The 12,344-nt window shown below is 48.4% G+C and overlaps 1 protein-coding gene across 2 annotated transcripts in view; it reads right to left on the bottom strand.

The window, feature by feature from the left end:
• LAPTM4B (lysosomal protein transmembrane 4 beta) overlaps positions 1-6,018 on the bottom strand; it is a 35,155-nt gene extending 29,137 nt beyond the window's left edge. For both annotated transcript variants that reach the window (XM_079796495.1, XM_079796496.1), the window contains exon 1: positions 5,696-6,018. In XM_079796495.1, coding sequence (XP_079652621.1) covers positions 5,696-5,794 — 99 coding nt within the window. In that variant the 5' untranslated portion in view covers positions 5,795-6,018. The remainder of the gene's footprint in view (positions 1-5,695) is intronic.
• Positions 6,019-12,344: the final 6,326 nt, after the last annotated feature.

Raw genomic sequence — 12,344 nt, 5'->3', positions numbered from 1 at the left:
CCTTGGGCACAGGTTCAGGGGGTTTGGTCTGTCTGGGAGGAACTGCTGACGGCTGGTGCCCTTTGCTGCCCTGGCTGCCAGCCTGTGGGGCCCCCCTCAGAGTTTAGGGGATGCATGCCGGTGGGGGAAGGAGGAGGAGGGCGGAAGAGGGGGGAGAGGGGGGCTTGGGCCAGCTCCTGGGAAGGAGAGCACCCGCTGGGTCCTTTGTCTGGAGGCCTTTCTCTCTCTCTTGCAGGTGGGAATCTCAGGGCAGGTCTCAGGGCAGGTTTCAACAGAACATTCAGCTTTATGCTGATGTACCAAAATGAGGTTTATTTTCATTTGTCCTGGAGCAAGGCTGGCAAATGGCACTAATGAGATTCCTGTCCCTGACGCCCGGGGTAGGGTGGCTGGGGAGGAGACGTGCAAACCATTTACTCTTAAGTGTCCCTGGCTTTGGGAAGACAGGATTTACGAGGTGGCTGCAAACTGCTGTTCCACTATTGGTCTCAAGTTTCCCTATGACACTTGTCCTGGCTCACTAGCCGGTCTCAGAATGAGGATTTAAGAAGCACACGCCTGGATGATGATAAAACGGATAATATGCACAAAGGATGACCCATGCCTGGTATCAAAGACTGAAGCTTTTAACTACCAGGACCGTTTCTGGCTAAAAGCAGTTGGGGGAGCAGGTGATCATGTCCTAGGACAGTATTTTTCCTGAACAAAAGTCAATCTTCCCCTTAACTGAGTCTGTTTGTTGTCTTTTTGCATTTAGGATAACATACCTGATAACAAGCCTTTAGAATAACAAAAAAGTAATTTCCTTTCCTCCCCGCTCCCCACAAAGCACCACAGGGGAGACCACAAATCCCTTCATTATTGTTACTGTGTTAATTGTTGACTGTTAACTATCCTGTACCCACCTACATTTAAAAAAAAAAAAGTATGTTTTTATTGTTTTCAGAGAGGAAGGGAGAGAGATGAGAATCATCAATCAGCTGCCTCCTGCACACCCCCTATGGGGGATTCTGCCGGGTACCCGGGCATGTGCCCTGACCAGGAATCGAACCTCTGTCAGGGGCAGAAATATAATCCTGGGGACCAGCTCTTAGTTATGAGAAATGAAATAAGAGCTATTAACCATGCTCTGTTAACTATGATGGTTTGGTTCGGTTCTGATCAGGGAAAGCACATTCTAACCTGGCTGAGAGTTGCATGCTCTGGGACAGGAGCGCTAACATCAGCATGCAGTCCATCCTTCTTTCCCCAGCTGCCTATCACTGTGGAAATGGCTGAAACAAGCTCTTTACAACCCCCAGCGCCCCACTGTCCGTGATCCGGTCCTGTGACACCCCTCTCCCCCAGCCCGCATGGCTTGTAACCTGGAGTGATTATACCGTGCCCACTTCCCCAAGCCTGTAATCCCTACTTTCCCACTTAATCTTAGTCCTTCTACCCAATATAAGCATCTGGCTTATGGGGGAGAGGGAGAGCAGACTTTCGTGGATGACCTGCTGCTTTCCCATAATGCCGGCATTACTGGAATAAACGCTCATCTATGATTCAACCCTGTCTGCTCAGTGTGATGGGCAGCCTGGACCCATTGGTTGTTCGGTTTCACCTCAACCTTCTGGTTCATGGGTCAATGCTCAGCCACTGCCAGGCTATGCATTTTACTTTTTATCCAAGCCCAAAAGTTTCCCTGCTTTGCTTTCTCCCATCTCCTGAATCTATCACCAATGGATTTCATGAGGCAGCCTCCATACACCTCCCCCTTTGATTCTGATGTATAAAGTAAGTGGTAAAACTGCATTTTTCAGAACATTTTCTCAATCCGTTGAGATTTTGCTTCCCAGAAATTGTCTTCAGTTTGGCTCAGATAAACTCATAAAAATTCTCTACAGATTTGAACACTGACAGTTCTTACAAATCAATAAAAAAGACAAAACCCTCCAAAATAGGCAATAAATAGCACTTCACAAAGGAAGATACATGATTGGCCAATAAACCAAAGATAAACTTTCCACATCATTTGTCATGAGGAAATGCAAACTAAAGTCACCCTGAGATGCCGCTACATACCCGCCCAAATGGCTAAAATTAAAGACTAACATCCAAATGCTGGCAAGGATGTGGAGCAACTGGAACTTCATACACTGCTGGTTGGAGTGTAAAATGGCAGAACTGTGTTGGAAAACTGGCTGACACTTGCCTATGACCGGCAATTCCATATCTAGATAAAAACATATATCCACAAAGTCTTGTGCAAGAATATTCAGAGCAGCTTTATCCATAATAGCCCCACACTGGAAACAATCCAAATGTCCATTGTCTGGCGAATGGATAAACAAATTGCGGTATATTCATACAATAATATAATACTCAGCGATAAAAAGGAACAAGCTACCAAATATACTCCAACAACATAAGTGGTTATGCTAAGTCAGTGGTCGGCAAACCGTGGCTCGCGAGCCACATGCGGCTCTTTGGCCCCTTGAGTGTGGCTCTTCCACAAAATACCACGGCCTGGGCGAGTCTATTTTGAAGAAGTGGCGTTAGAAGAAGTTTAAAAAATTTGGCTCTCAAAAGAAATTTCAATCGTTGTACTGTTGATATTTGGCTCTGCTGACTAAGGAGTTTGCCGACCACTGTCTAAGTGAAAAGAAAACTAGGTACAAAAGAATACATACAGTATTAATTCCAGTTACATGAACAGGTAAAACTCGCCTGTGGAGTGGGGATGTGTGTGGCAGGGATTAACTGGGAAGAGACACAAGGGAACTTTCTGGAAATGTTCTCTAGGGATGTGGGTTACACAGGCGCCTGCATTGGTCAGCTTAATGAACTGTACCCTTAACATCGGTGGATTTCACCACGTGTGAGTTATGCCTCAATAAAAGAAAGAAATAAAACAGACAAATTAAAAAATCTCTAATATAAATACCTGAATCAATATGCTTTGTTACTGGACCTAAGGAAACCTTTACCATTCCAAGGCAAAAACAAAAGACACACACACAACTTTTAAAAAGTAAAACAGTGAAAACAGGATAGACTCAAACATTCCTCAGACTACCAACCAACCATGGGACCTACTGTAAACCACCTGAGCTCTCCTGGCCTCGGTTTTCTCATCTATAAAATGGGAGGAAGAGCCCTGAGTGGTGGGGCTCAGCTGGTTGGAGCGTGGTCCTGTGAAGTAGGGGTGGGTGCAGGAGGCAAACGATCAAAATTCCTTTTTTTTCTCTCTCTCTCTCTCTCCTTCCTTCCTTCCTTCCTTCCTTCCTTCCTTCCTTCCTTCCTTCCTTCCTTCCTTTCTCTTCTCTCTCTCTCTCTCTCTCTCTCTCTCTCTCTCTCTCTCTCTCTTCCTCTTCCCTCCCTCTCTAAAGAAACAAACAAAAATTTTAAAAATGGGAACTAAATAATTACTTCACCAGGATTACATAAAAATTAAGCTTATGCAAATCTAGCATAGTCCCTGGCACACTGAACTTTAAGAAATGGTGGTGGTAGGAAACAATTAGAAAATGCATGAATAAGGTCCATTTTACCTACCTGGCAATGGTTTATAAGTTTAAGAAAGAACCCTTCCAGGGGACTCTTATTGGAATGTCTTCCCATCAGCCCACCCTTTTTTTCCTGAAAACCTGCCCCTTCCTGATAACTGATCGCATTCCAGCCACGTGGCTGGTTGAGAGGAGCGGCCGGTGGGGGAAGAAGGGAGAGGTTCCTTGTTCTTCCGTGGCCCTGGCTTAACACTGTTCACGTAAATCAACGTTTTAGATAACCAAATTATATGTAGACGCATGAGGAAAACTCTCACTGTTTTTAAAAAAGTCTCAAGTGTTTTATGAAATAAAAAAATACTTTTAATAAAGATTACCAGTACTTAAGCCAGGTTTCCCATTAACAAGGTTTCCCTAATGTGGCATTCTTACATCTGCGGGGAAGTTCTCTAACCTTTCCAAGGGCCATAGATTTCCAAATGCTAAGACCTGCACCCCAGCCACCACGTTCCACAAAGAGCATCTCCACCGTGGAGAAAGCGAGCAGCGTGTCCTCCTCCTCTTAGCACTCGGATACTGTCTGCTTGGCTTACCGCCAGCAATGGGCTCAAGTAGATTTATCCTTTGCATATAGATCACATCACCAAGTGCATTTGCCTAATGCGGTGCCCTAGATTTTACAAATCACATTCACTGATGTACTTGCAAGTCTGCAGCTTTAAGTGTTTTCAAGGATACAAGTCATTTGTATAAAACAGTCTGTCTTGATTATCAATAAAAGCACAAAATAGTCTGAAGTCTCCTCCTCTCTGTTGGCTCTACAGTCGTTTTAAATTTCTGTAAAGGATTTCCTGGGTTTTTTTTTTAGCAAAGTTAGGGTTGAGCCAAGACAGGTTCTATCTGCATTCGCACTGAACAATAGTAAACCCCACAGACCCAAGACCTGGCTGAAACCTTTCAAGGCCAAAAAGTTCTATTGTGTCCTGGGTACTGACTAAAGGGAAGTTGAAACTATAAATAGCACAGAGAAGACCATAGTCCTGGGGAGAAAATGTTTTGCTTAAATGGCACAACTACACAATTCCATATAATGCCCAAATTATATATTTAAAAAAACACCTGAATACCTTTCAACCAAAAGAAACACTGATACTTAAGAAAATTGTATTCTCACTAATGAAGTCCTATATGCTATCTTACTACCACGTTTAAGGTATTTCCTCGTGACGCAGTGGTATTCACTTGGAAAGCGGCTCAGGTGTAACCCTCCATCAAGACGTCACAAAACTTGAAACTGAAATGCAACGGGACCCAGCTTCCACGTTGGCGCAGCCTAGGGGTGCCCACCACCCACCTGGAGCAGGCACTGGGAGGAGCCCTCAGGTGCCCTCACTGCCCCTGATGACCGCTGCTCCCACACAAACAGCATCTTTAAAAAGTTCCAACCTTAAGAAGGAAACCAGACTTGCCTGCGGTCTGATAAGAAAGGTGTAGGGAATCACCTGTCGATAAGCAGAAAAATGGGTGTAAAATGGCTTCCCCGGGCTGATCGGAAGGCAGTGAATCACAAGGAAATCCCTTCCTAGGGCTTTGCAACAGAAGTGGGGGGAGGAAGGGGAGGAATCGTCCACGGAGCGACAGGAACCCTCAACCATTCCACCTCAGACCCGAACGCGCGCAGCCCGAGGCCAGGTGTGGGCAGAGAGCTTGGGCGCACGGGGGACTAACGTGCCCAGTCACCCCACGGCGCCGTCCAGACCCGCGGGGACACGGAGCCCACCGGGTGCCGGGAAGAAAGGACGGAAAACACGTGCTCCTCGGAGAGGACCCGAGGTCTCCGGCCACCAAGTGCACTTTCATCCGAAACCGCGGCCGCAGCGCGCGCTGTGCCCAGGGCTTTGGGGCGCGCCCCGGCCCACCCGGGAACCCCGAAACGCCCCCCCAACTCCCAGCCCCGACCCGAACCCGCCACAGGTTGGCCGAGCCGGGGCAGCCGCGGACAAGGATTAAGTTTCTAATAATGTAACTTGAGGCGGATTAGCGTCTGGCCTTCGGATCAGCCAACCGAAGGCCGAACCAGGAGCCAACTCGCGGCCTGAACAGCGCAGCGCGGCGCGGCGCGGGCGGGGGCCCCGCGGGGTGCCGGGGGCGCCGGCGCCTCTTCCCGCAGGTGCGCCCCGCGCGTCCCCACGGCCCTCCGCGCTCACCAGGTACGAGACGCCGAGCAGGATGGTGCCCGTGCGCACATGGCAGCACAGGCAGCAGCTGTTGGAGTAGAACCGCGTCCAGGGCGCGACCATCTTCATCGCTCCGGCCGCGGGCAGGGGCGCGAGCGCCGCTCAAGTTTGCGGGGACCCTCGGCGCGTCGCTCCGGCCGCCACGCGGGGCTGCTGCTCCTCGGCCTCTCCGGCTCCGGCTCCGGCCCCCTCGCTGCCCGTCGCCGGCTGCCCACCCGACCCAGGCGGCGCGCGTCCTCGAAAGCTCCGAGCAACTGCGGCGGCCGGACGCTGCGCTCCGGAGACGGCGGGAGGAGGAGGGGCAGGCGGGGGCGGGGCGGCCCGGGCCACGTGACCCGCGCTCCAGCCCGTGATGTCACCCCGGGCTCCAGCCGGCGACGGGCGCTGCCAACCGAGTAAATAAACCAGTCATCCTGCGCCGCCCGCGGGTCCCGGGTCGGCCGGCCTCGGAGTTCCGGGCCTCCCCCCTCTCTTTGGGTAACTCCGTCAGGGACTGAGATTCTCTTACAGCCCCCCACCCTCCCCCGCACCCCCCGCACCCATCTTGCGGATAATCTGCTGGTGCAGGGCTCTCTCTGCTGGCATCTTGCACCCGGGAGGAGGGAGGACTGCAGGGTGTGATTCCGGTCAGCGGCGGTCCTTGGAACCGCTGTGGACGCCGCCAAGAGCCATTTGTCTGCTTCCCAGCTCAGCTCCTGCGGTGGTCATCGCTTCCCAGAAAAAAGGGATGTAAGTCAAGGGCAGCCTCGCTGAGCTTTGGGCAGCGTTTTCCATCAGGGCTGCAGCTGGACAGAAACAGCCATCAAGCCAGTTGCTGCCACAAGGTCTCTGCAAGACACAACAGACCTTTAAGGGGTGCTGAAAGACGGGACTCCGAGTTGGGGCTCTTGTTTGTGTTTGTAAGCGCGCCTGTCCTAGATTACCCTCCGAGGGATAGGGTGAAGAAAGAAAAAATGTAGTCGCTTTAGTCCATCGAGTAGGTTGAGGTGCGAGGAAAGGATTCTATTCTTGTTTTAACTATCCTAGGAACTTAAACTTTTGAACTTTGCAGTCCTGCCTCAATGCCCGATACACATCAAACCTCCAGATAACCCTCTGGTTACTCCCCTTCTCCCCCCCCCCCCCCCCCCCCCCAGGACTGAGGAAAGGATGTTCAGATACCCAGACCTCTTGACACCCATGATCCAAACCACCTGTCTTCCGGAGGGTCACCCTCTGGGACCAGCGCAGAGGCTCCGAATGCAGACTGTTTCTTCTCAAGAATGTACTTTTGCCCCCGCGGGCTCAGTGGTTGAGCCTGCACCCTTGAACCGGTGGGTTGCTGGTTCCATCCCCAGTAGGGGGCGTGCAGGACGCAACAGATCAATGACTCTCCGTCATTGACGTTCCTGCCTCTCTCACACTCTCCCTTCCTCTCTCTGAAATCTTTAACATATTTTTTTTTAAAAGAATGTACTTTTTACTAGAAGCACCCTCAGCTTGTCTTTCTTCTCTGGAACACTCTGCATTGCCCAGTTGGTTTCCAGTTTGCAAACCCTGGGACCTTTGAATAAATCTATCATTTATTTCTAGCAAAGCCTCCAGACGCTTGAGTTTGTTTAACACCTTGAATCACTGTTTAAAGCCAAGCAGCTCAGATAAATTAGGTTGTTAGCATGTGTCAAAGTTTCATTTCAAACTTGGAGCAGGAGAAAAACTGGTTGGATTTAAATTCTTAAGGACGGGCTGTATAGGAAGGGAGAGGAATGGTAGATAAGGAAGGTTTCAGTGCAGGACTGGTTAGTTTAAGAGGCTGTAAAACTGTCCCAGTCTTACTGTGTAGCTTAACCCTGGATCCACAGTGACCCGAGAAGCATTCTCAGAGGTATCAGGTGTGGGCTCTCCATCAGAAATACTAAGCAAAATGGTTCTGGGAGTTAGCCAGAAAGACCAAACAAGAAAGTTGGCTTTTGTTTTGTTTTTTCACCACAAAGTTCTGTTTTCCTTTACCTCAGGGAGAGTTTTTTCTCTGGAATCTTCCATTTAATATTTGATTATGTCCATAACCACTTTTAACCAGCTATGGGACAAACATTTGCGCTCTGAGAAGAAATGGAAATTGAGAATCAGGACGGGGAGTGCCACTTTCCAAATTCAAACTTCCAGCAAGTTCCCGCTTCGCCCTCCCCACCAGAATTTCAGTCTTTTAGGCAGATGACTGGCTGATTCAGGAAATTTTATATTTCAGTATGAGTGTTCTCTCTTGGCCGCGACCAGCACGGCTAGAGAGTGGACGAGTCCTGAGTAGGGGCGACTGGGGATTGAGAAAAAGAAAGAGACAGACACAGAGCCAGTAGGGAAAGCTGGGACCAGGTGGGACACTGTTCTTGGATGGAGAGACAGTGACCCAGAGCTAGTGCAGCACGTTTATTATATACAGCATAATACCAGAAAGTTTTACTAGAGTTTAAGACAAAGGAAATTATGTGAAATCATGGTTAAAGATCAAGCTGCAATTCTTCATTCTTGTGGCTTCTTTGTAATTGTCACTCCTGGATGAGCCTGGATAATTGCGTCCATTCCTGGCACCTGGCTGAACTTAGGTAATGAAACCCACCCCCTGGTGCCTGAGCTAAAGGTCAGGCTGACAACATACCTGCCTCTGGCAAGGTATGTTTCCAGGACGTGACTCTGCCGACGCCACTGGACTCAGCCAACAATTAGCTCAAGTGCCTTCCCAGGCGCTCTCTACATTTCAGAGAGCTCACTATTCAAGATGCAAATTTGTAGAAAGATGTCAAATTGCTCTAGATAAGAAGAGAAGCAGAAAGTTGAGGAAACCTGGCTGGAGAAAGGAGGTAAGCAGAGCGAAATAATACATCTGTAAGCAAAGTTTATTCCCTAAAACTTAATGTCAGTGACTTTACTAGTAGAGTTCCTTTTTCTTTCTTTCTTTTCTTTTTTTTTTTTTTTTTTTGATGCAAGAGAATATGAGGATTGGCCTTAAAACAAGAACAAAGGCTTCCCAAGGAACTCAGAGATAGCTGAGTCACTCATTTTCACACAGCAGCAGATTTGAGTGGAATACTGATTGCATTGGTGCAGTTATTTAGACAAGTCACCTTGTTTTCATCCCTAGGAGCCTCAGCTTCTGGGCCTCACTTCCTCCTTTCCAGGTCAGGTTTCCCTGCAATTCGCATGTCCCACCTCTCCCATTCATCACTCAGTGGGGGCTTCATTACCAAATGTTAAACCCTCCTTACCTTTAGGATGTTAGGGCTTGCAACCTCTTTGTCACCCAGGGCCTTTGCTTTGTCTTCCTATCCTCCAATTTCTCTCTCCATGCATCCTCCTCGGTCCCTCTTCTTCCAAGTTCAGATATTTTCTAATGAGTTGGAGAACATTTTTCATCCTGTCAGATAAAGCCACTCTTCCTTTTTCAAATTTCTTATTTTCTAGGAGTTACTGTATATCAGTTTGTCTGTTAGACATCCAAATTACCCAATGTTAAGTTGAGTGGCAACTGTGTGTAAGACATAATAAAGACTTAAAGGCTACAAAGATTAGAATCTTCTGCTCCTGCTCTCAAAATTTATCATCGACTCTCGTGCCCAAGTCATTATGACATTAGTCAGAATGTGTGCCCAGTATCCTTACAGGAAAAAAAAAATGCCATGGGAAAGCAGAGGGATTAATTACATTAAAACTGTAGGGAGTTGGCATCAGTTGGACCTTGTAAAGGGGGGAATAAGATAATAGACCAGGAAAAGTGAAGGCAGAGCCACTTGCTCCAGGAATTGCATAAAGGCACACAGTCCTGGGGTAAGAAGGTCTCGCTAAGGCCTCTTGGGCAAGGCTCTGTCCCAGGAGAGACCTCAGACACCTCTCAACGCTGAGGAATTCCAAGAGTTACCATCTAGCTCTCCTGGAAAGGGAAAGTGCGTTGGAAAGGAATAATACATTGGAATAATACACAGAAATCCAAGTTTCTGTGCCAGAGGGTGCTGCAATAATGAAAATACTGCTCTCCTAGGTAAGACAGAAAAGAAAAACAAACCTTATAGGGCTCCTCATGCATTCTCCAAATAAACCAGGGACTTGTGCACCCACCCATGAGTGCATTTGGTGAATGGGGACTTACTGAGTGCCTCCTTGAAGCTGAGCATGGATGCCACCTCAGAGAACATGAAGAAGCCTCTACCTATAAAGAGTTCACAATTTCATGAGGGAGACAGAGCAATAGACAGAAAATAAACCTGCTCCCTCCCCCGCTGCCTTGTCTAGCATACAATACTGAAACATTGATTACTAGACATGTTTAGAAATACTTAATAGAAGGTCTGAGGCATGGTTATGCATTTTTGAAGGACATAGAAGGGAGGATCTATCACTTACAACAAGATAAGTGCTAACTGCATATTTAGCACAGGGTGCTGTGAGAGCCCCATATCTCAGCTTTGGGGAGATCAGAGAGGGCTCCCCAGAGGTGGTGACATCTAAGTTCAGACCTGTAGGATCAGTTGGAGTTGGCCAGGGAGAGAGACAGAAGACCACCCCAGGGAGGATGGAGCCCCATGTGCAGTTGGTGAGGCTTAGAGACAGCAAGTGGAAGAATAGCTGGGAGTTAACATGTAAAGGGAAGAGGGGCAGAGTAGAGTGCGATAGGACTAAGAAGGTTTTTAGGGGTGTCAACATAGGTGCAGGAGGTAACAGAAGATAAAAAGCTTGTCATGCCATGCTGCACTGAGAGATTTAGAATGTATTTCCTGAGGAAAATGGGGAACTTCTGAGCTCCTGAGGGTTTTACAAATATTAAACTTACATGACTCAATGATAAATTAATATCACAAGCTTAAGGTATATGCAAATGAGAGAGGCAAGACTAAGCTGCATAATTTGCAGAGTCCAGTGGAAACTGGAAATGTGTGCCCCTCTTGTTGTGGACCCTGAGAAAGAAGATACCTCAGAAGGGGTCTCAGCTAACCGGGCTCAAATTGTGAAAACAGAGCCTAGCAGCCATTTCTTCAAAGGGCCTCTCACACAAACTGCACTTCAGGGAGAAGCCTGCACTGAGCTACCTGCCTCTGCACTGACCTGCCTCCCTGCCCTGTTTCTGCTGGCTGAGACAGCCCTTATACAGGAGTTCCTGGAATCCTATTTCAACCAATAGGACGAAGGCTTTCCCCAGTCAATGGGAGGCTACTTCACTGACCAATCAGAGCAGCTCCAATCTGACCAATCAGGACAGTGCATTTTGGACCACTCTAACTTCCAAGAATTTGGAGTCCTCATTTGTATGAGGATGAACCAATCAGGGGCCAGAGAGGGGACTTCTGTATAAGTCAGTTCCCCTCTGGCTCTAAGAGCTTACTTTGCTTTTTTTTTTTTTAATATATGCTTTATTGATTTTTTTTACAGAGAGGAAGGGAGAGGGACAGAGGGTTAGAAACATCGATGAGAGAGAAACATCGGTCAGCTGCCTCTTGCACACCTCCTAGTGGGGATGTGCTCGCAACCAAGGTACATGCCCTTGACCGGAATCGAACCTGGGACCTTTCAGTCTGCAGGCCGACACTCTATCCACTGAGCCAAACCAGTTAGGGCAGAGCTTACTTTTCTTTTCCACCCATGAAAAGAAAGCTGGAGCTGAAGCTGAAACACGGCCAGTATCTGCGGGTGCAGAATAGAGCAGACCAGTGCAGAGTTGTCTAGCTGAAGAAGGGCCTCCTAACAGTCATGCTGTTCGCACTGAATAAAATGTTCTTCTTCACCACATCCCAGATTGAGGCTTCCTGTCGGTGTTGAATGGACAGCAACAACCTTCAGTTAGCATTGTTTAAAAAGCATGAATAACTTCAACATGGCAACAGTGGAACATGAACCAAGCATGGGCCCGTCTGGGGGACCCTGTGCTCCTGCCAGGCCCCATGCCTGACAGGCCGGCAGAGGACATTAGGCTCAGGAGGACTAGAAAGTGGCCCCGGCCTCATGCCGTGGAGCACCCAGCAGTCACCCTACCCAGCACAACAGGAGGCAGCCGCATCGGAGGGCGAGGAAGCAGGCCATCGATATAAATGGCCGCTTACAGCCCCCAGCCTCCATGGCCAGCACTAACGGGTCTGCAGGACGACGAACTCCATCTAATCAGACTAGAACACTTACATCGCCCAGCCTCCGCCCCTTGCAGTGTTTGCACAGAAAATGCAACCCCAAGGACAGCGGAGGCTGAGTCCTAACCTCCCCCGGTTGTGGCTCCATCCCTCCATTCCCGCTAATAAACTCCCCTCTTGCTCGCTGTGCCCACCTGTATCCTTGAGCGACTCCAATCTTACAATGGAGATAGGCCCCATCTCTCTCTTAGAAATTAAAAACAAAACTAAACAAACAAGCAAATGAGTGAGAGTTGTCTCTTGTTTTGTTTGTTTGTTTGTTTGTTTTTGTGTGTTTTTTTTTTTGCCAGATAATAACTGCTTCATGGGGCCTGTGATAAATGCCACTTTTATAGGAGTGTGTGGGAGAAAATAAGTAGTATGCCAGGTGATTCATAAAAGAATCTGGATCTTGTCCCAGACAGGGGGTCAGGACTGTGAAGGTCGGAACGTGGAACTGGCTCCAGCCCTGAATTGCAGCCAAGGTGAAC

Source organism: Cnephaeus nilssonii (assembly GCF_951640355.1).
Source record: "Cnephaeus nilssonii genome assembly, chromosome: 18".
Lineage (NCBI taxonomy): Eukaryota > Metazoa > Chordata > Mammalia > Chiroptera > Vespertilionidae > Cnephaeus > Cnephaeus nilssonii.
The sequence above is the reverse complement of the archived record's forward strand: the minus strand, read 5'-3'. Positions and strand labels throughout refer to the sequence as shown.